Raw genomic sequence first — 26,201 nt, forward strand, 5'->3', positions numbered from 1 at the left:
TTAATCTAAGGGCATCAACCCATTAACAAGATAAGGTGGGGATTTCATTACCCTTCCTTAGCCCAAAAACCATCTCCATCATATTGCATTACCTAGACTTTTAATCTTAAAATCAATTAGACGTCAACCTTAAGGAATTCGAGCTCAATAGGACAAGGAACCCTAAGAGTTCTACCAAGTTTGAGTTGTTTGATTAGTTGGTGTCTAGGCAAGTCCCTGAGGGTGGTTTGTTAAATTGGTTCAGTTGCTGGCCTGGCCAACTCGTTTGGTGTCTAGAAAGGCAACGATGAGTGAACCTCCCACCTCTTATACTTACCTGGCTAACTAGTTGATCAATCTCCACTTGGAAGGTTTGAAGGGTCATCTTGGAACAGTTAGGAGCTGTCTAGATTTAGGTTAACCCTAGGATAGATTGAGTTTAATTTATTGATTCACTTGTTTGAAAAAAAAAAAAATTAAAAATTTAAATTAATTTGGTTACTTTTCTTTAGATTTAGGACTCCTTAGGATCTTCTCTTTAGAACTTTTTCTCTTTTCTTTCTTTTCCTTATACATAAAAATTTTATTAAAAAAAAAAAATTGTATAAACATCGAGAACCGTACACTTCGTGTGTGGAGAAGAGTGTCGGGTCGTCTAGTTAGAATTGAGTCAATTCCTGTTGTTCCAATGGCTGAACCAATCCAACCCATGACCCTTAAGGATTTGTGTTATCCAGTTGGCTCCATCCAACCATCTTGTATCAGGTTGCCACAACCCACAGCTAACAATTTTGAAATCAAACCTCAAATCATAAATATGCTTCCAAAATTCACAGGATTAGAGGATGCTTATATATTTATTAGAGAATTTGAGGAGGTATGTGCAACCATGAAACTGCAATTAACAGAGGATGAGGTCAAACTTAGATTAATCAACTTTGCCCTTAAGGACAATGCTAAGAAGTGGCTTTATAGTCTGCCAAACTATTCTGTCACTACCTGGGAGGGCTTTGTGAGAATATTTTTAAAAAAGTATTTCCCCCATCATAAAACAGCTAGGATTAGGAATGAAATAAATCAATTTTACCAACTAGCTGGTGAATCATTTTGGAAGTACTTTGATCGTTTCAAGAATCTTTTGACCCAATGCCCACACCATGGAATAGAAACTTGGAGACTATGCCAGATCATCTATGAGGGGTTAGATTCAAACTCAAGAACCATGCTAGAGTCCATGTGCCAAGGCCAATTTATGGACAAAGAAACTACTGAAGCTTGGCAATTCTTAGAAGACCTAGCCGAGAAAAATTTACAGTGGGAAACAACTAGGGAACCTGATAAAGCTACACCTTCAAGAGGAGGAATGCATCAAATTCAACCAACCTTAGCATCAGAGGCCAAGATTGCAACCTTAACACGTAGATTGGAAGCCTTAGAATTACAGAGACCAGCCAATGTAAATCAAATATCTGCACCCATGTGTAAAGGGTGCAATGCACCAAACCATGTCTTAGAAGAATGTTCCTACTCGAATGAGTGTGCACAGGTGAATGCCACCTATCAAGGACCATTGAACAATCCTTATGCACCCACATATAACCCAGGTTGGAGGAATCACCCGAATTTCTCATGGTCCCAGAATCCTAATGTAGGTAATCCAAATTTCAATCAGCAAAATCTAAGGTCCAACCCAGTGATGAACAACCCGCCAGGCTTCCATGATAATGACAAAAAAATTACCTCTTTAGAGAAAAGCCTAGAAGCCATGATGAAAACACATACCAGCTTTATGCAAACTACGGGTCAACTCATAAATAATAACACCCAAGCTATAGCCCGTCTAGAAATGCAAGTAAGTCAGCTGGCTTCGACCATTAGTGAACGAGAACATGGTAGGTTACCTAGCCAACATGAGCCAAATCCTAGGAACCAAAATGGTCCACGACCCCAACAAGGAAACCAAGTTAATGGTATAAATGCCATTCATACCTTAAGATCAGGAAAACAAATAGACAATAAGGTAGTTGCACTTGATGATATAGATGACTCATCTGCCGAGTCACCTTCTAAAACTACTACCTTTCAACCTCAAGCACCAGAAACTGAAAATTCACCTAGTCCAGTACTTAAAAGTCCTAGAGCTCCTTTTCCAAACAGACTGAAATCCAATAAATCTGAACATTTAGACAAAATTTTAGAGGTATTTAAACAAGTCCAAGTTAATATTCCTCTTTTAGATATAATCCATCAGGTTCCAACTTATGCCAAATTTTTAAAAGATCTCTGCACTAGGAAAAGGACCACTAATGTACCAAAGAAAGCATTTTTGGCTGCAAGTGTCAGTTCATACCTATCTAGCCATGTGCCAATTAAATATAAGGACCCTGGAGCTCCAACAATTTCTTGTGTTATTGGAGAAACCAATATAAAAAAGGCCTTGCTAGATCTAGGAGCTAGTGTGAATATCCTTCCATATTCGGTGTATGAACAACTAGGATTAGAAAAACTTCAACCTACTGGGATCACATTACAGTTAGCCGATAGATCTCTCAGGATCCCTAAGGGAATGGTCGAGGATGTTCTGATAAAGGTTGAAAATTTTATTTTCCCTATAGATTTTATTGTTTTAGAGACTGAGCCAGTTGCGAATCCTAAAGGACATATACCTGTCATTTTAGGAAGACCATTCTTAGCTACGGCCAATGCTGAAATCAATTGTCGAAATGGTCTGATGAAGTTATCCTTTGGGAATATGACCATTGAGCTTAATGTTTTTAACTTAGAACAGGAATCCTCTTCTCATGCTGATGTCAATGTAGTCCAAGATGGTATTTATGAATCCATTGACATTAGTGATGATGAAGTCGACCTAGAGTCTAACCCCTGGTTAATCCATGAGTCTGAGGATGTCAATGAAATACTTAAAGAAAATCAGATTAATCAGGAATCGATACTTCCTACTGAACCAATCATTGAGATGGTAAAACCATCACCTAAACCATCGATAGAGGAAGCACCCATTTTAGAACTGAAACCCCTCCCAGAACATCTCAAGTATGCATATCTAGGACCCAAAGAAACTTTGCCTGTAATTATTGCATCAGACCTAGATCTCAAGCAAGAGGAGGAGTTAGTGTCAGTTCTAAAAGCAAATCAGGAAGCAATAGGTTGGACCATAGCAGATATCAAAGGAATAAGCCCTTCTATAGTTCAACATAGAATATACTTAGAGGAAGAGGCTAAACCAACAAGAGAAGCCCAAAGAAGGCTTAATCCAGTTATGAAGGATGTAGTTAAAAAGGAGATTCTGAAACTCCTAGATAGTGGAATAATTTATCCTATTTCTGATAGCTCTTGGGTAAGCCCAGTTCAAGTAGTACCCAAGAAATCTGGGGTAACAGTGGTCCAAAATGATGCAAACGAACTTATCCCAACTAGGACCCAAACGGGATGGAGGGTCTGTATAGACTATAGAAAGTTGAATGCTGCGACAAGGAAAGATCACTTTCCTTTGCCATTTATTGATCAAATGTTGGAAAGACTAGCCGGACAAGAGTTTTACTGTTTTCTTGATGGATACTCCGGTTACAACCAGATCCCCATAGCCGCTGAAGATCAAGAAAAGACTACATTCACCTGTCCATTTGGTACTTTTGCCTATAGACGAATGCCCTTTGGACTATGTAATGCACCGGCAACCTTTCAGAGATGCATGATCAGCATATTTTCAGATATGATAGAACGATTTCTAGAAATTTTTATGGATGACTTTTCTGTTTTTGGTCTAACCTTCTCCGAGTGTCTGAATCACCTGCAATTAGTTCTAGAACGATGTAAGGAGAAGCACCTAGTTCTCAACTGGGAAAAATGTCAGTTTATGGTCAAACAGGGAATAGTTCTTGGCCATGTCATTTCTAAAAAGGGGATTGAAGTGGACAAGGCCAAAATAGATCTAATTGCAAGTCTTCCACCACCTAAATCTGTGAAAGAAATACGTTCATTTTTAGGTCATGCTGGATTCTATAGAAGGTTTATTGCCAACTTTAGCAAAGTAGCACGTCCACTGACTAATCTTTTGGCAAAGGATACTAAATTTGAATTTACTCATGAGTGCTTGGAATCCTTTGAATTTCTAAAAAATGCACTTGTATCAGCTCCAATCATTCATCCTCCTGTCTGGTCTGAACCATTTGAATTAATGTGTGATGCGTCCGATCATGTTGTGGGCGCAATCTTAGGTCAACGAATAAATAAGCTGCCTAGAGTGATATATTATGCAAGTAAAACCTTAAATGATGCGCAGCTTAACTACACCACAACTGAGAAGGAGTTCCTTGCCGTTGTCTTTGCTTTAGAGAAATTTAGATCTTATTTGGTTGGGACCCACACCATTGTTTACACCGATCACTCAGCCATTAGACATCTCCTAGCAAAGAAGGATGCCAAGGCACGTTTAATCAGATGGATTTTGCTCCTTCAAGAATTTGACCTAGAAATTAGGGACAAGAAAGGCACTGAGAACGTTGTAGCAGATCATTTGTCCCGAATTCCAGTTGCACCATCTAGTGAACCACCCATCAATGAATCTTTCCCAGATGAGCAACTCATGTCTTTGTCTACTGAACCTTGGTTTGCTGATATTGTAAATTATTTAGCCATAGGCAAGATACCTTCTCATTGGACTAAGCAGGATAAATATAAATTCTTTGCCCAAGTGAAGTATTTCATTTGGGATGATCCTTATCTTTTTAAACAATGTCCTGATCAAATTATTAGAAGGTGTATCCCAGATAACGAAGTCATGAATATTTTATCTTTTTGTCATGATCAAGCATGTGGGGGTCACTTCGCGTCTAAGAAAACTGCTGCTAAGGTTCTCCAATGTGGTTTTTATTGGCCCAATTTGTTTAAGGATGCTCACGAATATTGTAAAAATTGTGCTCAATGTCAGAAAATGGGCCGAATCACCAAGCGACACATGATGCCACTCAACCCAATCTTGGTAGTTGAAGTTTTTGATGTTTGGGGGATCGATTTCATGGGACCATTTCCAAATTCCTTTGGAAATGAATATATTCTAGTAGCAGTTGATTATGTTTCAAAATGGGTAGAAGCAATTGCATGTAGAACACCCGATAGCAAAATGGTCATTAAGTTTCTTAAAGAAAATATTCTCTCCCGTTTCGGTATTCCTAGGGCAATCATTAGTGATCGGGGAACCCATTTTTGTAACCGACCTTTTGCAACATTGATGAAAAAGTATAATGTCACCCACAAATTGGCCACACCATATCATCCTCAAACTAGTGGGCAAGTTGAAGTGTCAAACCGACAAATTAAACAGATCCTGGAAAAAACTGTTAATGCCAATAGAAAAGATTGGTCTTTAAAATTAATTGATGCACTTTGGGCATACCGAACCGCTTTCAAGACCAATCTAGGAATGTCTCCTTATAGGATTGTGTTTGGTAAACCATGTCACTTGCCTATTGAGATAGAACACAAAGCCATGTGGGCCATCAAACAACTAAATACAAATTTGAACGATGCTGGAAACCATAGGAAGCTTCAATTGAATGAATTAGAAGAACTTAGAAATGAAGCCTATGAAAATGCAAGGATATACAAGGAACGAACCAAAGCATTTCATGATCAATCAATTATAAGAAAAACTTTCAATATCGGACAAAAGGTGCTCTTATATAACTCTAGATTACATCTGTTTCCAGGAAAGCTTAGGTCTAGATGGACAGGACCATTTTTAGTAAAGGAAGTTTTTTCACACGGAGCTGTTGAGATTGAAAACCCAAGTAATGGTGTTATCTTTAAAGTTAATGGTCAACGATTAAAACCATTCTTGGAATTACCTGTCAAGACTGTTGAAGATGCCATGGTTCTTTATGAACCAACTTATTCTGATTAAGTTGCTTCGAGGTTTGGTCTGGCTGAAGACATAAAACTTAGCGCTTCTGGGAGGCAACCCAGCTTATTTAATTTCTAATGCTTTCTTTGTTTTCAGTTTGCTTAGGACAAATAAATTAGATAAACTCCATTGGGGACAATGTCGGTCAAGTTGAGGGGAGAGCTTGAACAAAATCAGGTGTTATCATTTCCTTTTCCTTCCACTATGAGTTATTTCTTGCATTTAATATATTATGTAAAAAAAATAATAATAATAATATATATATATATATATATATATGAAATAAATTAATCTATAAAAGAAATAAGAGTAAGTTAGAAAGTATTTGCTAATGTAGTGAGTCACGGAGAAGATTAGCTGGTTAGACTCTTGGTGGCTTAGGTCATTTAAAGACTATTAGCACTTCCAATTGCACATGCACACTAACAAGGTAAAGTAGGTGTTAATTGTAAGGCCAATTAAGGATTTGAGTATTATTTAAATTAGATAATTTTCTCTACACCCCAATTGAAGAAATTTGAATTTAAGGAAAGAGCTACCTGCCTGAAATAAAATGCAAAACACAGAGTAAATGTGGATTGCCCTAAGCCTAGTAACCGGATCTCTTCACCTAAGTCAAGTGTTGAGATTCGCGTCAAACGGTGGTGGGAAGGCCAGGATGCTCAGTAAAAAAAAAAAAAAAAAAAAAAAAAAAAAAAGTGTGAAAGCTACCTTAGTTCTTTGTTTAATCTGGGGTGTATAGAAAATTAATCGAACTAAGTTATGAAAAATGATATAATTGGCCTGTACAAGTTAATACTGAAATACTAAGTTAGTTATCACTCACACAAGTGCTATAAAACTTTAAGTGTACTCTAAGAAAGCTTCTAAGTAGACTGACTACCGATTCTAATTCGAAGCTCATTACTTAGTAATACTAGAAAACTTCTTGAATTTCGATCTTAAATTAATTTGCAAAGGAAGGATCTTTTTGGAATATGATCTTATTTTGGTACATTGCTAAGGGACTAGCAATGATTAAGTTGGGGGGTGTGATTTATGTCACAAATTGACATAAAAAGTATCAATTAATATCTAAATTATCTAACTTTATTAAGAAATTGATACTTGTTATTATATTTTGCAGAAGAAGAGATCATCAATAGAAAGAACAAGGAAAGAGGATTCCAACGACGCAAATTTTATGCAAAACGGAGTTAAATTGACCCAGGAATTGAAGAATGAAGAAAGAAGACTCAATTGGGTCAAACCCGAGTCAAATCAGATCAAAATTGGTCAAAAATCAACTGATTTGGTGATCTGGTTAGCCTCCTGATCCACAGCAACAGGCGCATGGACCATGGACCCATCGGCGCACCATAAACCCCCTAAAACCTCTTAGTCCCACATCGGAAGTTTTGAAAACCTTATAACCCCCAAATGCCTATAAAAAGCCCCCAAAGGCCCTTGTTTTATGTATTCTTCCTTCTGATCAAGCTTGTAACCCTAGATAGTGGAGTTTTTTAGCTCTCTTTTCAAGCCTCGAGCTTTGAGGTTTTTGTAATAATTTTTTTTTATATATAAAATCTTATTTTTATGCAATTTCATCTCTTTACATTATGCAATTTATTTTTCTTGCAATTAGGATAGTTTAATTTATGCAATTTAATTTTATGCAATTAGGTTAGTTTAAATTATGCAGTTTAAATTTATTAGGATAGTTTAATTTATAAAATTAGGGTAGTTTATTTTTTTGTATTTAAATTTTGCAAGTAGATTTAGATCATGTCTAGCTAAGCATCCCTTCTAGGGTTTGCGATGAAGCTAGATCATGAGTAGAGATTTTACATAGGGTTCTTTCTTTTTCTTAGGGTTTCTTTTTCTTCCTCTTTTGCCAAGAATTTTTGATGAACTACAGTTGGGTCAGAGTCCCTTCATAGTTCATGCTTGATTCAGTGCATAGGAGGAGAAACCCTAAGGGATCCTAGTTACTACTCCCCTGTAAAGAATCTTGATGGGTTATCGTTGGGCCTTAGTCCCTTCATAATCTATGCTTGGGAAAGACAAGAGGAGTAGTCGTTAGGATCAATAAGAAAAATTCTAGGTAGAATTTCCTAATCTAGATCTAGTGGATTCAAAAACCCTAGATCCTTAGTCTTATTGTCTTTAGCAAACAACTTTCGACTTTCGATTTTTGTTAAAGCTCGCTTGAGCATAGATTTGAAAATCATTTTTAAAACCAAGTCTCTGTGGGATCGACCCATACTCGCTGGTCGTGCTACTCTGCACACCGTGCGCTTGCGGTTTTATTTACAAATTTTAAGATTTGAACATCATCCAACGAGATCAAGATCACCTGAATCGGAGCTCGGATGGAGAAGATACGAGCTTTCGAAGATGGCACAAAAACCGAGGCGGCGGAGGACCGCCGGCGACCGGCAGCGGTGCGGCCGCAGGCGGCGGCGCGCGGGACGCGCGACCCAGGCCCGCGCAGGGGGGCCTGCGGCCCAGGCGGGCGCACGGCCCAGCGGGGCGCGCGGCCCAGCCGGGCGCGCGGCCCAGGCGTGCGTGGCCCAGGCGCGCGCAGCCCAGGCGCGCGGGCCGACCCAGGCCAGCGGGCCTGCTGGCCCTTGCCCCGGTCCACCGTGGACCGGGTGGTCCACGGCGCGGTTTGTGGACCGCGTGGGCGTTTCCCACGCGTTTCTCGCGGTCCACGGCACTATTCCGTGGATCGGAGCGCGATCTAAGGGTCCAGAGAGCTCCCGATCTTGATCGGACGGTCTGGGACGTGGTTTGGCTATGTTTAGGATTCCTAATCACTCTCTAACCTATGTTTAAGGCTTTAAAAAGCCTGAGACACAGCAGAGAAGGGTGCTGCGGTTTGGTTTCTCGCCGCCGTACGAACCAAAGAGAGAGAGAGAGAGGCGCAGGTGTGCTGTGAGAGAAGGAGCGGGAGGCTCCTGGACAGCGGTCGCCAGGCTCTTCAGGGGTTCAGGGGGTCTCCAAGAGAGAGAGAGCTTTTGTGAGGAGAACTTCATGTGAGAGAGAATTGGGTGTACAAGGGTTGAGGGTGAGGTCTCTTCTTATAAAATTTTCTTTTCATAGTGAAGTTTGCATGCCCCGTGGAGGCGAGCCCTTTTGTGGCTAATCCACGTATTTTGATTGTTTTTCCTTTTGTTTTGTTTCTTCTTTCTTCCTGCTGCATCGCGTGGTACTGAAAGGGTCTTGGGAGGTGGTGTCCTAGCCAGACATCCACCCAACAGTCTCTTATATCCGCTAATTACTCTGGTTACCACCAACCCTTACTGTATGATTGGATAGGTAGCAGGGTCATTGAGTAAGGTTACGGTCTGATCATATATGTTGCCTTATATACCGACGTTATTTTGGTATGATAGTTGTCGAAATTGCTGCCAGCGCTAATATATTCTTCAAGCGGATCTAAACCCTACCCTAAACCCTAAACCCTAAACCCAAAATCTTAAACCCTAAATCTTGAAACCCTAAACCCTAAACCATAAAACCCTAAACCCTAAAATCCTAAAACCTAAAACCCTAAACACTAAATCCTAAAATTCTAAAATCCTAAACCCTAAATCCTAAAATCCTAAACACTAAACCCTAAGCCCTAAACCCTTAACCCTAAAACCCTAAACCCCAAACCTCAAACCCCAAAATCCATACCCTAAACCTTAAACCCTAAACCCTCAATCCTAAATCCTAAATACTAATCCCTAAACCCTAAACCTAAATACTAAAACCATAAACTATAAATCATAAACCCTAAAACCCCAAAACCCCAAAACCCTAAACCCCAAATCCAAAATCTTAAAACTCCAAAATTCCAAAATCATAAACCCCAAACCCCAAACCCTAAGCTCTAAATCCCAAGCCCTAAACCCTAAAGCCTAAAACCCTAAACCCTAAGCCCTAACCCCTAAACCCGAAACCCTAAAACCTAAAATTCTAAATCCTAAACCCTAGACCTTAAACCCTAATCCCTAAACCCTAGACTCTAAACCCTAAACCCTAAAACCCTAAAACCCTAAAACCTAAGCCCTAAACCCTAGACCCTAAAATCTAAACCCAAAACCCTAAAACCCTAAAACCTGAATCCTAAAATCTATACCTTAAACCTTAAAACTTAAACCTAAACACTAAAATCCTATATCCTGTACCCCGAATCCTATATTCTAAACCTTAAATCATAAACCCTAAATCTTAAATTCTAAAACCTAAACCCCTATCTCTAACCCCTAAACCACTAAACCCTAACCCCTGACCCCTAAACCCAAAATCTTTAACCCTAACCCCCTAAATCCTAAACCCTAAATATTAAACCCTAAACCCTAAACCCCTAAACCTTAATCCCAAAACGCTAAACCCTAAACCCTAACCCCTAATCTCTAAATCCTAAACTCTAAACCCTAAACCCTGACCTCTAAATCCTAAACCCTAAACCGTAAATCCTAAAACCCTAAATCCTAAACTCTTAAACACTAAACCCTAAATACTAAACCCTAAAACCTAACCCTAAATTCAAAACCCTAAAATCTAAACCCTAAACCCCTAAACCCTAAATCCTAAACCCTAAAGCCCTAAACCCTTAAAACCTAAAATCCTAAACCCTAAATTCTAAAATCCTAAATCCTAAACCCTAAACTCTAATTTTAAATCTTAAAACCCAAAAATCCTAAATCAAAAATCTTAAACCCAAAATATAAAACCCTAAATCCTAAATCCTGAGCAAATTGGCTTTGTTGTGGTTTCAGGGCTATCTTTACAAAAAAGGAAAATCATGGATGCGTGTTAGGTCATAAGCCGAGATGATACAGTGCAACCTCAAAATCATAATATAAATGGAGAAATACCTTCCACTTTCTTTGGGGCTTTGGTACCTAGATATATATGACAATACCTTTTTTGATTGCCTAAAGCATTCATGAATTTTTTTTATCCTTGTTTTTAACATTCTACATGACTTAGTCTATATTGGTAGTTGCTACACTTACTACTATTGTTACTACTTAGACTCTAAAAAGCTCCCTTCTTATTTTTCTCTCCAACTCTAAATTTTAAATTTTCTTTTGGGACATGGCGCTCATACATGGTATACTTCTGGAGCTTTGACTAGCTTAATGTATTCTTCCACACTACCTAGAGCTATAATGAGTGATAAAACATTTTTCTTGGTAGGGTTGGGTGGGAGAAGGTAATGCTTCTCTTGATAATGATTAGTATTTCTAATATCACAGGCATTGGTCTATACCCTCCACTGACCTTTTGTATTGGCCAGGAAACTAAAAATCTATTTGATTGTGTTTGAATGACAAATAAGTTAGGTCAGATACAAATTAATTTAGAAAATCTCAAATCTAAATCTAATCGATTTATTAAATAAATTAAAATTTAAAATTTAAATCTATCATATTTAATAAACAAGTAATCCAATTGGATCTATTTAACCTATTTAATAAATAGATAATCTACTTAGCCTATTAATTTATTAATCTATATCACCGGTTGACATGTATAACCTTTATAACCTGTTAATCTATTCTATTTGTATAAATAAATAATCTACTTAACATGCTTAAAATCTAATCCGATTATTAAATAGATTAAATGAGTTAAACAAATCAAGAGGGTGCAATCTAACTCTAATTTGATTATTAAATAATTTAAGTGGACCGTCTTGTTTATAATCTAAATTTATTTAGCTCCAATCTAAATCTATTTATTATAAATCGAACATAGGACTGATTGATGGATCAACCTCTCGCATTGTCATACAAAACTAAAATTGATTGATGGATCAACATATGATGCTATTGTATAAGATCTTATGATTTTATATTTTAAAAGATGCATCACGTGAGAAAAAAAATTTTAATCTATATAAATTATATTTTTTTAACTTACGATCGATACGAGACTAAAGATATTCTGCTCCTACAACAGGTGTATTAGAATTTTGCATCAGTTTAAGCCAAAACCCAGCAACAATCCCAATCAATAACTAACAATGATTTTGAGCACTGGCTCAAGGCAATTGACTCCGCAAACAAATGGTGTAGAGTTTATTTTTATTAAAAAAAAAATTGGCGGCGGGTTTATCAATAGGAATATAAATATAAATTGATAAATACATAAAAACAACGAACAAGGGAGGAAAGGAAAGGAAGAAAGAGGGCTGCGGGGGGTTATCAGAGGCTCGGTGATGGCGTCGTCGGGCGTGGTGGTCCTGGACAATGGCGGCGGGCTCTGCAAGGCGGGGTTCGGCGGCGAGAGGGACCCGGCCGCGGTGGTCCCCAACTGCCTGGGCCGCTCCTCATCGTCCAACAGGAAGTGGCTGGTGGCGGACCAGCTTCTGGCCCCCGACGCGGACGTGACCTCCGTGTCGCTCCGGCGCCCCTTCGACCGTGGGTACCTGGTGAATCCGGAGCTCGAGCGGGAGGTGTGGGAGCGCCTCCTCCGCTCCCTGCTTCGCGTGGACCCGTCCAGCTCCTCGCTCCTCCTGGTGGAGCCCCTCTTCAGCCCGCCCGCCGTCCAGCGAGCCACGGACGAGCTCGTCTTCGAGGACCTGGGATTCCGCGCCCTCTGCGTTGCCGACTCTCCGGCCCTCGTCCACCTATACGAGGCCAGCCGGCGCCCGCCCGGGGGCGCCCAGTGCAGCCTGGTGGTGGACTGCGGCTTCTCCTTCACCCACGCCGCCCCCGTGGTGGACAACTTCACCCTCAACTACGGGGTCCGCCGCCTGGACCTCGGGGGAAAGGCCCTCACCAACTACCTCAAGGAGCTCGTCTCCTACCGTTCCGTCAACCTCATGGACGAGACCCTTATCATCGACGACGCCAAGGAGAAGCTCTGCTTGGTCTCCCTCGGCATTCCCCGGGACCTCCGCCTCGCCAGGTACGGATATTCCTTTTCTTTCTTCGCTCTTCCATTCGATCCGGTCCGATCCTGTGATCTTCTTTCCCTTCTTCGTCGTTGGAATGAGAAACTCCAGAAAGCCCTGGCGGATCCGACTCCATGGCTACCCTTCGGATCAGACGGATTGCTGCTAGGGTTGTGATCGATGTGCTTGGTTTTACCTTTCCCGCCTATTCCGGGCTTTCTTGAAATTAGAAACCCCAGTATTTTCGTTCGAGGAGGAATCCACTCTCCATTTGATTTTCGTTTCCGTCCCGAACTCAGGTTCCATTCCGCATGAAAGGAACCCGACATCGTTAACCCGCCTGCCCGATTCAGATTTACTAGGGTTTTGTCCGAAAGCCCATTCTCAGGGACTCGGGCGCCTCTTGAGGGAGACGGAGACGCCGGAGAGTGAGTCAGTCCATGGATTCGCTCTGTTTCAGTGACTCATTTCTCAAACTGACAACATCCCTTGCTTGTTTAGAGCTGCATAGTATCGTCAATTGTTGTTGCTCTATGTGTGTGGTGCAAATTAGTGAAATACCACAGGAGATTGATGTTGAAGATAGCATTTCAACAAAACTTCTGCTATTCCTTGCCTTTATTTTCACTCTTTTTTTTGAAAGCAATAGATCTTTGCTTCCAAAAGCTCTAAAAGTTTTCTAAATTCCTTCGGCATGTTTTTCCTTTAATTTAGTAAACTGGGGGGAAGCTTCTTGCTTCCTCCATTTTCATTCAAAAAAAAAAAAGAAAAAAAAGAAAAAGAAAGGCTATGAAAGTTTTACAAACAAATAAAAAACGCAAAAGGGCTTCATCATTTGTGTTTTCAGCCTAGCTCATTTTTATTTTTGGGTTTTTGTATACAAAAACAGATAACAGAAGCAATGCCACAAAAGAATCTGTTTATGTTTTACTTCAACAGGGTTTCTAGTTCTGTGCAGACCTATCTCCTTCTTTCACCTTTTATCTCAGTCATGAATCTCTTTGATAACTCACCATGGATCATCTAATCATACATATGATGTTATAGAACACTCTAGTTATTCTGTGTTCTTTATGGTCTAAACTTCTACGTGATTTTTTTTTTTTTTGTTTTGGTTTCCTTTTAGTTCTTGCTCTTGATATTGGTAAGAACACTACCAAAATGAATTAGGATTGACTGTAAGATAGGTATGCTTTAATAATAAAGTTTCCTACATCCCATATCGTTTTTAGTTACTTTTTCTGATATATAGCACTGTTGACTTGAGCACATGCTGAGTGCTAGAACTAAATGTTGGTGCACTCATGGAATCCTCCTTCTTATCCCCAAATCAAAGCTTCAACTTTGTATAGGCCGTAAACTTATTAGCTTTATCTTTTTCTCATAGCAAGGCCTTAAGCTTCTTTGCTATCATGTTATATGTGCAGCTATTTCTTTCCAATACAATTATTGTTATCATATTATTTTACTTATGATCCTTCCCCCTTAACTTCTCTCTAAACTTATGATCTTTCCAATACATACACACATACAGGCGCACGTGCGTGCGCATGCACACACACGCACACATGCATACATATAATCTTAAAATGACCACAATCAAGTTTAGGATCATGAGCTATATATCAAAGGATCCATTCAGCTGGAAACCTAAGTATCCTTGCTTGTCTCTAATTTTGGCCGGTACTCTCCAACTCTCATCTCCTATAATTTTGATCTTCTATCATTCTACTCTTTAGTTACCAATACTAACAATCACTAATGTTCCCATGTTTGTTACAAATTATGGACTTATCATTGACTCTTGAAATCAATAAACCCAAAAGACAACCATGAAATGTTTGGTAAAATAAACCATCAGTGTTGATGTGCTCCTATGTGCACTTGTTTGGTTTTTAACTATGCCTTTGTATTCTCAAGAGAGCAGAGTACTAGCAAAATGAAGGAAAAGGATAATTGCTAAATTACAACACTTACTATGCCTGAATTTTTTTTTTTTTTTTTAGGCACTGTACTTACTAAACATTGCTAATGGTGGAATAGGTTCATCTAATCGAGCCTTTCACAGATACCTTCCCTTAGATATAGGCATAAACATCCAGGAACTAAGAAGCTGAATGAATATATCCTCTCATTTTTTAGCAAAAGAGTTGCACTTAAATAGGTGAATCAAGAAAGGAATTTTTAATTCCATCGAACAACTCCAACTTCCAAATTAATCATTGGAACCATTTCAAGCCTATAAAACTTTCAACAAGACCTTGGCACTTTCCAACATACAAAACTAGTTTAATCATCATACAATATGTTTAATGATGATATGTTTGACTAGACACATTAAGTAGCCCAACGAGTCAATAACTGAAGGGTTCAAGCAGATTAGTAAACATAACAATGATCCTGTAGTGCCGGATTAATGTGCTGGATGAGACCTTAGTGGTCTATCAGCTAGTAGACTTCCAAGTAATGACTAGACTTTAGGTTGGCCATGTTGACATAAATTAGTTTGACATTTTTTTTTTCTTTTGGAAAAGATTCTTGTTTTAATATCAATGAGACAATGACAAGTCTTGGTTCACGTGTCAACTTGTCGATTCATGTCTCTCCTACTTATTCTCTCTACGAGGTTTGTTATCTTCTTTGTGAAGTTTGGCACTTCACAAAGTGTCACTTTCTTGTGGACCAAACTATTAGTATAAGCTAATCTCAAACACCTTTTTCCACTCAAGAATATTCATATTAAAAATACATGATGTGTTTGGATTCAGCACATGTGTACATGTTAGGGAGCAGAAATTTTAGGGATGAGAAGGATATAGCACTTTGGCACACACTATAGGAAACATATGTTAATGCATCATACTCTTAGTTTCCAAAATCTTCTATGCACTTGCTTCAGAATCTTCCGAGATTTGATCCTATACCCGCTTGTTAAGTACTTTCTTGCTTAAAGAGTTTATAAAATATCTGTTTTCTTGAATGATGATTCACATTTTTTTGCTCTTGATTTTGACGACAATGGTCATACTTTATATGTGATGTGTTAGTTTTTTTACCTTTCTAGCATAGTAGAACTCCTGTCTTGAGGGGTCTTATGTAGACTGGAGCAAATTTGGCCTGGCTTGCCTAGCCTAGTTTTGGTTAGGTCCAGCCCATCGGTTTGGGCAGAGGTTTCCAGCCCATCGGTTTGGGCCAAACTGGGCTTAGAATTTGAGGCCTAACTAAAATTCAAGCCTAGGCCAAGCTTGCCAAAAAGTATATGGGCTTGGTTAACCTAATCTGAAATAAAAATTAATATGAAAAATACTGTATATTATTATATATATTAAAATATATAACTTTTATCTTAAAACCCATACTGTCCTTTCGCTCATGAGCAGACCCTCTTCACCTTTTCCTCTTCATCAACTTATCTACCTCATCTTTGAAAGAACTCTACACCCTTGCTGCCCTCCTCTTCTCCCTCCATCCACCTCCCTCTGTCCCCAAATTGTGGCTTACATAGGATTCAAGTACACTGGAAAATTTTCCTCTTTCTTGCAATTGCAAGAATTCGATTTCCATTTCCTCTCTTGTTTGGATCTGATTTAGCCCTCTTGGCTATATCTATCTTGCTTCCATTGAAACCTGTCAATAGCCTTGCGCCAGCTTTGCCTTTGGCACCCATGGAATTAGGTTCCTAGGCCATTCCCTCCTTGCTCTCTCTCATTCTCTCTCTCTCCTCTGTTTCTAGTGGAACCTCATTACCATCCTTCAATCATTTTTTCCTCCCCACCTTTTCGAATCATAGTTGCGAAGGCATCAATATGTCCTCCAGGTTCATGAGAATGTGTTGGGTTTGTAAGGGCATGGGTTTTAGCAGAAGAGTCCGGCTCAAACTAAAGACTTCAGGCCTAAGGTTGAGCTAAGTTGGGTTTGAGGTAACATCATAAGCCCTTACTATCGAGCTTAGGTCAGCTTGGCTTGGTCACAGCTAAGTATAGACCTCCAAAATATATGTTTGTGGCCCAGGAGTTGGAAGAATTCATGAAAAATTAAAGAAAATCAACCATGATGCCACCCCATCCCTTAATTCTCATGCCTAACTTTAAACCATGGAGTCCTCTACTTCATGTACTTAACTCTAAAACCTGTAGGAATCCTTTTCTTGCCATGCCTTGAGACTTGCAAACACATCTTTTGGATCTAATTAACGAGACAACTCCACCCTACTCTGCAATACCAAAATGAATCTTGTAACACTCCAAGCGTACGTTTCAACTAAAATCATCTTCTCAGAAAAAAAACAAACCCCATCTTAGTTCCTTACAAATGCCAATTCCCTTAAACCATGGGCTCTTTCCATTCCAAACCCATCGAGGTGTGGGATCGAATCTTCTATCTCATCAATTGTTACACCTCCGTATCATCTTCCTACTAGCCAAAAAGCTATAAAGGTGCCCATCTTTGTCTCTAGCTTAATTTGGACTGTAAACCCCAATCTCTTTGATTTTGAGATTGATTTGTGTCACATATGTCGTAGCATATGTATCTTTGGACCCTCCTCTAGAAGAAAATAGTGGACCTTCTAATAATGGAATCTCCTTGTATTTCATGAGAAAATCTCATGTTGTCACATTTGACTCTATACAACTAGACCATTTTCTTTGTATTCCATAGTGTGAGATGTAGAATCTTACTAAAGATCCAACTTTGTCAAGGATCTTTGTTGAATTGCTTTGGTGGTCTATTTATTTTTTAAATTTTTCTTTGATCTATACCTACAAGCACACGCCAATTTCTCTTAGGTTGTACCTGGTTTATGAATAAACCCTAAATAAGTGTTGAATAAGAGGTTTATCTGGCCAAACACCAAAATTATATTCATTTTTAACCAACATAACTTTATTTCGGTCGATGGGTGCATAATTATGTGAACTCGCATAAATCTATTCGGCCAAGGGAAGCCGTATTATTTTATTCAACTTTTGGAAAAATTTTTATTCATCTCCAATTGCCAGAAAGTTAGAAGTTATTCATGTAATTCATGTTATTCAACTAAACAACATTTGCAGTTATTATAGTATATTCAGAGCATCAACCAAATGGAATTGCAATTTAAAATGTAAAAAGGGAGTAAGTTGAATACAAACTATAGAGAAATAAAATAACTTATTCAATTTTCCCTATCTGTGAACCAAACTGGACCTTAGTGCATGATATTACTAGTCATGGAGTCCTTTTGTTTCTTTTGGCAAGAACCTATGTCCGTTCTCTTCCTTTCACATTTATTTTTTTTTTCATACACACAAGGTGATCTTTTTTTATAGGCTCAATCTAGTTTGTCAATCTTTATCTGTCTATGCATTTATTTATTTATTTATTTTGCTTATGTTAAGCATTTTTTTTAAGAAACAAGATATTAATTGTTTTGTTCATATTATAAGTTATTTTAATGTTTCTTTTTCTAAGATATAATATTGTTGCTTAATGCTTATACTGCCATATGGAAAGGGGCATCACTTTGAACTAACTTAATTCATTTCAACATTCAATTACAAAGAATTTGTCTTTTCATTAGGTATAACAATATTTCCTAAGGGCCTGTTTAAGTAATCCAGCAGGATTTTAGGCTGAATTTCCTTCTGGATTTGTAGACCGGGAAGTCCATTTGAGCATGACCTTTACCAATCCAACACCCCTAGATTGAATCCTGTGGGAAGGACTTTAATGGGCCCTTAGAAGATGTCGGCTGGGTGAAGCAACATGCCCATTTTCTTCAGGATATTTCTACAAGGATGTCCATCGGGCCCTAAATAGTTTCTTTTTATTCTTTTCTTGTGTCTAGCATTTAAGAGAGGTTAGGTTCTATTCCTTGATCAGCCCTCATTCTCAGGAATTGGTTTTCATTAATTGCATTATTGTGTTTAATAAGTGAATGTTAAAATAATTATCATGCCCTCTTTCTACTATTTGCATCAATCTTACCGGGCAATGTGCTGGCTATGGTCCACTAAGGCGTAATAGTGCTAGTTGTTGCTTACAGGAGCTGAATTTTGTTTCTTCTTCTTCTTTTTGTTGTTACTTTTGTTGTCATTGGCATCTTTAAACCCTTTCTTTTATGAACATTATTTTGATGTTTGTTGTTTAGTGTTATCGGTGCGCAATGTGCTTTAATAATGTTCTTTTAATAGAATACTTGTTTTTGGAATTGATGTTCAAGTATTATATGAGGTATGCTTGGTATTGGTGTGATGATATATAATTATTTAATTGGCTCTCTATGTATAGTCTGTTTCCACATTTGGCATCCTTCTTCCTATTCAGTATTCAAACATATATCTTAATTTTAGGGCTTGTTTGGTTTGCAAGAAGAAAATTTTTTATTGAAATGTTTTTCCTAGGAAGATGATTCCTAAAAATATGATACTTGGGAAAGTGGTTTTTGCATGTTTGGTTGACCATGGGAAAGTGGCACATTCTAGAGTGCCTAATGTTTGATAGAGCGTCTACTTTCCTAGGAAATCTGTGTCAAGTACCTATTATATCCTTAATAAAGAAAAAAACTTTATCCTATTCTATTCTTGGCTTTAAGAGCACTTTTGGAGAAAAAAAAGATCCCAATTTTCTTTCCATGGGAAAGTCAAAAATCCATGTCCCATATTCTTTTCCATGAAACATGAGAAGTTTATTCTCATGGGAATGCCACTTTTTAATTTCTCTTCTTTGAAAACTCCAATCAAACAAAAAGGTTCTTTATTTTCTTATTGACCACACTCTTTCCCTTTCTATTGTCATCAACCAAACGAATCCTCAAATGTCTTTCTTCTTGTAATGGTTTCTGTTAAATAATTCACAGAAGAAACAAACCGCCCCCTCCCCCCCCCCCAAAACCAGAGTGAGAGAGAGAGAGAGAGAGAACCTGTCACAGCTGTTCCAGATCAGTTCCTGAATTTGTCTGCAGAAAATGATGAAAAAAATCCGACATAGCAGAGATTCTCTGGATAAGGTTGCTAATTCTTGTAGTTGGTCCATCCATGTGATATGCTAGGATGGTCATAACATGACCTGTTCCGTTTGTATTGTATCTTAGATGAGGTGCCATCAGATTCAGTATTTCTTTGATAAAAGGCAAGACATTATTCAATCAGGTTGGATATACACCTGTAGAAGAAAATGTTTAATGCCTTGAGGCTTCAAATTCATGCGAGCTGATATAGCTGGCTATCTTTCAAATCATTTTGTTTTTCATATTCATGATTAGTCTTGTTGTTACATGTTTTTAGGGTACCTGCGTTGGGAAATATGAGTAAAACAAGCTCTCAAATGGGGATATTAACATGTTCTATTTGACATAGCCAGACAATGAATGGCATATATCCACATAAAACACTAGTCCTGATATTCCCTGCCATGCTATGGAGCAAAGGGAAAGATTAGATTGTCTCTCCCAAAGTCCAAAGATGAAATTATCTTTCTCATGATAATTAGCTTTTTGATGTCAGCTTCAAATGGTACTATTCTTTTATATTGTCCCGTCTAAGATTATTCAATTGGTTAGTGTCATGTGGATATTCATTTTTAAAAATTATTGACACAAGAAGCCCAAACACTCGTTATATTAACATGGTAACCTTCGAAGCTTCGTATATTAAAACCCTGACATATTTCAGCTTATTGAGGAAAATAACCTTTTTCTATGTCATCTCAACATTTCGTTCTTCTAGCAAAATTTTTTATGTGCAACATCACCTCTTTTCTTGATTTTGTTTGTGCAAAGAAGGAACTGCTCCAATTTGTTCTACATTATATAGACACATTCATGCAAACAAATGCATGGACATGCATGTTTATCATCATGACTGGTTTCTGTTTGAAGGCTGTGATATAACTTTGTGCCTTTAGCAAATCTGACTGCATTCCATGTCTACTGTTCCTCTAGGAGATCTGGAAAAGACAACCCCTTCAGGTGCACATATGTTCTCCCTGATGGTATTACACATACAAAAGGCTATGTCAAAGACTTAGAGGAAGCACGAAGGTATCTTTCTCTGCCAGATGGAAGCTCAACTGCGCAATGTGGGCTGAAGGAAGTAATAGAATTTCAGGATGATACAGAGAAACTGGAGGATCGAAGGAAAATAGACTTGACAAAAAATGTAGCATCTACAACTGCTTTGGCAAAAGAAATTGTCTAGTTTCGCCATCTAAGGAACTCTTCTCCTGTGCAGGAGTTCAACTTGACTAATGAGCGTTTCCTCGTACCTGAGATGCTCTTCCGTCCTGCTGATTTGGGTTTGTATGATTTCAAGCTATGGAGAGTACATACCATTCTAGTTAGCCTCTACTAAAAACTTTCATCCTTGGTGGATATATATCTAACCACACTTGGGCTTCCACCATTACAAGCATGGATATATATCTAACCACACTTGGGCTTCCACCATTACAAGCATGCTGCAAACAATTGGATTGTACTGATGATGTGGCAGAGCCCCATCATCGGTTGATGACTTCCCCCTTGCAAGTACTGGTCTATGCTACCAAAAGCCTACTATAAATAAAATATATCAGCTAATATATAAAGTATTGTAAATCTAAATCATTTTGCATATGTTAGTTGTTTCATTTAACTAAAATTGCACTGCTCCTCTAATACTCTGTTGCCAAGCAAGAACTCTACAGCCTGAACCTTGTCCAAATGCTGACAGCCAGAAGTGCTTTTGTGGTTGCATGTTCCAAGCTAAATCAGATACCGTAATTAGCTTGAATCAAATTGAAATGACCTGATGCTATTCAGGGACATGGGATCAAGGAAAATATAGCTAAACTCATGGAGGATTAGAATTCCATGTGCATTAATTTTGTAGTTTCATGATAGTTGCGTAAGCATGAAAACCCAAGTTTGCTGTCTTGGTACCGGACCCCATACCGGTTAAATTCTACTATAATATTGGTACGCGATTCGATACGGTATAGTAGTGTTAGTATGCTCCGAAACAGCATACCGGTACAAAATCGATACGGTATGGTACACCTCATACTGGCAGTATGGGGCGGTACGGCATTCCATGATGAGAACTATGCAGTAATTGCATGTTGAGATAATCTAACCGTAGTACTATATTGTGATGCAAATAGCATATATTTACATACACATATATATACATATATACACACATCATTTGGCAAGCAATGCACTAAAAAGTGAGAAGAATACAGAAAAAGTGCATTGCATTCCCCAAATACCAAAAATATCTCGTTGCATGTATAACTATCTAATGCAAAGCACAGAGTTAATTCGGTTATTTATAGGTAGGGACAACCAAGCTGGTATGTACATAAACACACAAACAACTATATAGAGATATATACCAAGAGCTTTGTGGCCATGTTTTATTAACTAGTGTTTATGCACTGAGTTATTTTTTAGGCATGCCATGGTTCTGCTGCTGATGTGAGTTTTTAAGGTGTTTCAATGTGTACATAAACACAAACACACTATACAGAGATACATACTAGGAGCTTTGTGCACATGTTTTATTAATCATAGTGTTTGTGCACTCAGTTACTTTTTTAGGCATGCCATAGCTCTGCTGTTGATGTGAGTTTTTAAAGCACTTCATGAAGAATCCTTGTCTGGATCTTTACAGGTATGAATCAAGCTGGACTAGCTGAATGCATCGTTCGTGCTGTTAGTTCATGCCATCCTCATCTTCGTCCCGTGCTTTTTGAGAGGTAATCATATTTTGTAACATTTTGTGCAAAAATTTATCGTTTGTATGGTTAAGGAGATCTGTCTTATCTATGGGCTGCCTTTGTGCGGACTTCTCCTTTTGCAGCATCATATTGACTGGTGGAAGCACATTGTTTCCTCGATTTGCAGAACGACTGTAAGCTTCTTTACCACTACTTGACGTGATGCAGAGGCATGCATTCTTTGACATCTTGTTTTTCTGATGATAGAGAAAGGGAGCTACGGCCTCTTGTACCTGATAATTATCAAGTGAAGATTACTACCCAAGAAGAGTATGGCTAATTCATTTTGAGCTTCCCCTCAAATCCTTTTCTGTTTTCTCTTTTATGCTTATATCCCATCAATCAGTCCTATTTTAGGTGTATGGAGGGGTGGGTCGCTTTTGGCATCTAGCCCTGATTTTGAATCAATGTGCATCACAAAGTCAGAGTATGAAGAGATAGGATCAACCCGCTGTCGACGCCGTTTTTGCCGCTGAATATCTGGTTAGGAACATTTGGATGCCAGGAGATGAAGAGATAGGATCAACCCGCTGTCGATGCTGTTTTCTCACTGAATATTTGGTTAGGAACATTTGGATGCCAGGAGATGAAGAGATAGGATCAGTCCGCCATCGATGCTGTTTTTTTCACTGAATATCTGATTAGGAAGGTTTGGATGTCAGGAGCTATACCTGTCCTCGATGACATGCATGTGGAAGAGCTCATAGTTGGAATTTTACTGTGAGGCAAGTAGAAAAATCATTAAATAGAAGGCAATCTCGAAGTTCATATAATGTCATCTTTATCTGAAACAAGGGCAACACAATCTGTGGGTTAGAGACCCTTGCTGTCTCTTATAGCTGCTAATTACTCTTGTGACCACCAACCCTTACTGTATGACTGGATAGGTGGCAGGATCATTGAGCAAGGTTGTGGTCTGATCCTATATGTTGCTTCATACACCGGTGTTACTTTGGTATGACAGTTGTCTGAATTGCTGGCTGCTCTGATGCACTCATCAAGCTGGTCTAAACTCCGGTTTGAAGTGCCATATATAATCATGTATGCAGTTGGCTATAAATGCCAACAAATTTTCTTTGTTTGACATAATCCTTGACAGAGGTATCTGAATGCTTGGTTATGATTGTGGGATTAAAATATAGTATGTATGGGATATGGAAGTGGTGCCTTAAAATTCTGGAGTAATTAAATCTATTTTTTTCATGCTTCAAAACTCTGGTTCATTGATGGATGAATGTTCCAGTTTTTTATTTTTATTTATTTTATTTTATTTTATTTAAATTAGAAACTTCTCATTTTCAAGTTCATTTGTTTTTCATGGGACATTAAAACTTTTAGCTTTTAAGTTGCTATTTGTGGTTCTTTATGTGATGGTGTCCTTGAGTTAACAGTTTATCCCATAAATTATATAGGACGCATGAGTTCTTATTTGAAGCACAACTGGGTGTTCTTGAATTCTGATGAGCTGTTGTTGAACCTTCAGGACTTGAATGTGGAAAGCACAACCAGATTGAAGAAATGAACAAGGGATGCATTTTTGCCCTTCTTATGAGTTAAAAGTTAAATTAGAATGTTTCGAAAGGAGTGATGATGATGTTTTGGAAATTTTGATCAGTTCCCTTCTCTCTACAGAATAAAAAATTGAACTTCCTTGATGGAAAATTTGCTGAAAAATTTCTGAACCACTATTTGTTGGCGATGCTGAAGCCTTTTCTGTTAATTCACTTGTCCTTCAAGTAATGACATTTCATTTTCTAACATTTCCAAATCTATTTTGTTGATTGATACTGATGGTGGCGTGTATGAAGAACTTGTTTGTCCTCTTCCAGAAAATGGGGGGAAAAACTTAACAGATTTGAGTATGAAATAGTTTTGGAAGTGTGTTTTTCAGGAAAAGTTCCAGGTATTATTAGCAGGACCGGCCTCATTGAATTTAATGACTGATGGATTAACTAGGGTGATACTTGCATACTTATCATTTCGTGCGGTTCTTGAGCTGCCTGTTTGTATGTCCTTGTGTTGCCTGTTTGTGTCTCACGCTGCATACTCCTTGCTGAAAATATTTCACTAGCTTTGGTTCAGTTCTTTTGAAAGAGTTGAGAAACATAGGAAACAAAAAATAGCGTCCATCTATTGACGCACTTATACGTTCTCCAATCAAACTTGAACTCAATCAATCTACATACCTACTCTATGCTTTTGAAATGTGGTCAACTTTTAAATTTTTGTGATTCCTCTAATTAGGTTTCGTCAGGAAATTATTTCCCATTCTTAACTTTGGTCCTCTTACTACTCTCAGGCAGGTTATGATTGCCTGCTGTTCTTCTTACCCAGCAATCCTAATCTCTTTCTACTTAATCCAAACTCTAATTTTAAAAACCATTTTGTTATTTTGGCAACATATGATCTTCTGTTCGTAATATTTTTGAATTTAAAATTTAATCAAATCATCCTCTTAGCAAAAGATTTAGCAAATGTGCATTGTGTAGGGAAACTAAAATTCCTGTCAATGATTCCTTTTTAACATTTCTCCGTCATTATATATATCGATTTTAGATTTTGGTTCAAGTATTCATTTATTTACTTCTATGTAGGGTCTAGAGAAAATTAGAGGGTTGAGAGAAGGTGAAGTTACTATTCGTGTCGGCAATAGAGCAAGAGTTGTTGCTGTGGTCGTGGATATCTATTTTCTGTGATTACCATCAGGATATAGTTTAGGTTTAAGAGACTATTTTTATGTACCTGCAGTTAGCAGAAATTTGATTTATGTGTCTATGCTAGCACAGGATGATTACATATTTGATTTCAATAAAAATCAGTGTATAATTTATTTTAGAAATAAAATTATTGCATATGCCTTTATGATTGATGGTTTCTATTATTTGCATGTTGATGCATGTGTGTGATGTTAATGAGTAAGTAGTGAATGCTATAGGATCTAAGAGACTAAGAGATAAGCTAAACCAAGAATATCTATGGTATTTAAGGCTAGGCCATATAGGAGAGGACATAATTAACAAATTAGAGAAAGATGGCCTTCTTGGGCCATTGACTTCTGAGTCTCATCCAGTTTGTAAGTCCTATCTTCGAGGAAAGATGGCCAAGCTATCCTTTGTAGGACATGGGAAAAGGACCATTGAGATATTATTTCTAGTACACACTGATATGTGTGGCCCATTTGATGTGCAGGTCAGGGATGGTTATCTCTATTTTATAACCTTTATTGATGACTATTCACGATATGGGTATGTGTATTTAATGCGACACAAATCTGAGGCCTTTGAAAAGTTCAAGAAGTTCAGATATGAAGTGGGGAAGCAAACAGAAAAGCTTATAAAAATTCTTCGATCAGATTGAGAAGGTGAATACCTTAATGAAAAATTTCAAAATTATCTCAAAGATAATGTCATAGTCTCACAATGGACGTCTCCTGAAATGCTTCAGCTCAACAGGATATCTGAAAGAAGGAATAGGACCCTATTAGATATAGTATGGTCCATGATGAGCTTCATCGATCTTCTGTTATTTTTTTGGGGACATGCATTACTTTCCACTATGTATTTATTAAATAGAGTTCTTTCTAAATCTGTTCCCAGCGGACCATATGAAATATGGTATGATAAGAAATCGAGTTTTGGTTATCTCAAGATTTGGGGATGTTCGGTCCATGTCAAGTGACAGCGG

At 38.1% G+C, this 26,201-nt stretch overlaps 1 protein-coding gene and 1 non-coding gene across 3 annotated transcripts; one reads left to right on the plus strand and one right to left on the minus strand.

Annotated features, from left to right (window-relative positions):
• Window positions 1-1,036: 1,036 nt before the first annotated feature.
• On the minus strand, window positions 1,037-1,143 carry LOC140853862 (small nucleolar RNA R71). The gene has a single exon (XR_012137005.1). It is a non-coding gene; the product is annotated as a small nucleolar RNA R71 (small nucleolar RNA).
• Window positions 1,144-12,037: 10,894 nt separating this feature from the next.
• On the plus strand, window positions 12,038-23,730 carry LOC105057773 (actin-related protein 6). Of its 2 annotated transcripts, none has more exons than XM_010940466.3 (7): window positions 12,038-12,793; window positions 20,701-20,917; window positions 20,990-21,053; window positions 22,412-22,496; window positions 22,601-22,651; window positions 22,725-22,787; window positions 22,864-23,730. In XM_010940466.3, exons 1-7 carry the CDS (start codon window positions 12,102-12,104, stop codon window positions 22,991-22,993), a joined length of 1,302 nt encoding a protein of 433 aa, XP_010938768.1. In that variant the 5' UTR covers window positions 12,038-12,101; the 3' UTR covers window positions 22,994-23,730. The 2 variants fall into 2 exon arrangements, with proteins under 2 accessions (XP_010938768.1, XP_010938769.1); XM_010940467.3 differs by having other exon boundaries at window positions 22,875-23,730.
• The last annotated feature ends 2,471 nt before the right edge of the window (window positions 23,731-26,201 follow it).

The sequence above is a fragment of the Elaeis guineensis genome, chromosome 14 (assembly GCF_000442705.2).
Source record: "Elaeis guineensis isolate ETL-2024a chromosome 14, EG11, whole genome shotgun sequence".
In the NCBI taxonomy this organism is placed as follows: domain Eukaryota; kingdom Viridiplantae; phylum Streptophyta; class Magnoliopsida; order Arecales; family Arecaceae; genus Elaeis; species Elaeis guineensis.

Coding starts and splice junctions, on each gene's coding strand:
- LOC105057773 (XM_010940466.3), top strand. CDS start 12,102: ATGGCGTCGTCGGGCGTGGTGGTCCTGGACAATGGCGGCGGGCTCTGC. Junction 22,652..22,724: donor CCTCGATTTGCAGAACGACT/GTAAGCTTCTTT, acceptor TTCTGATGATAG/AGAAAGGGAGCTACGGCCTC. Junction 22,788..22,863: donor AAGATTACTACCCAAGAAGA/GTATGGCTAATT, acceptor CCCATCAATCAG/TCCTATTTTAGGTGTATGGA.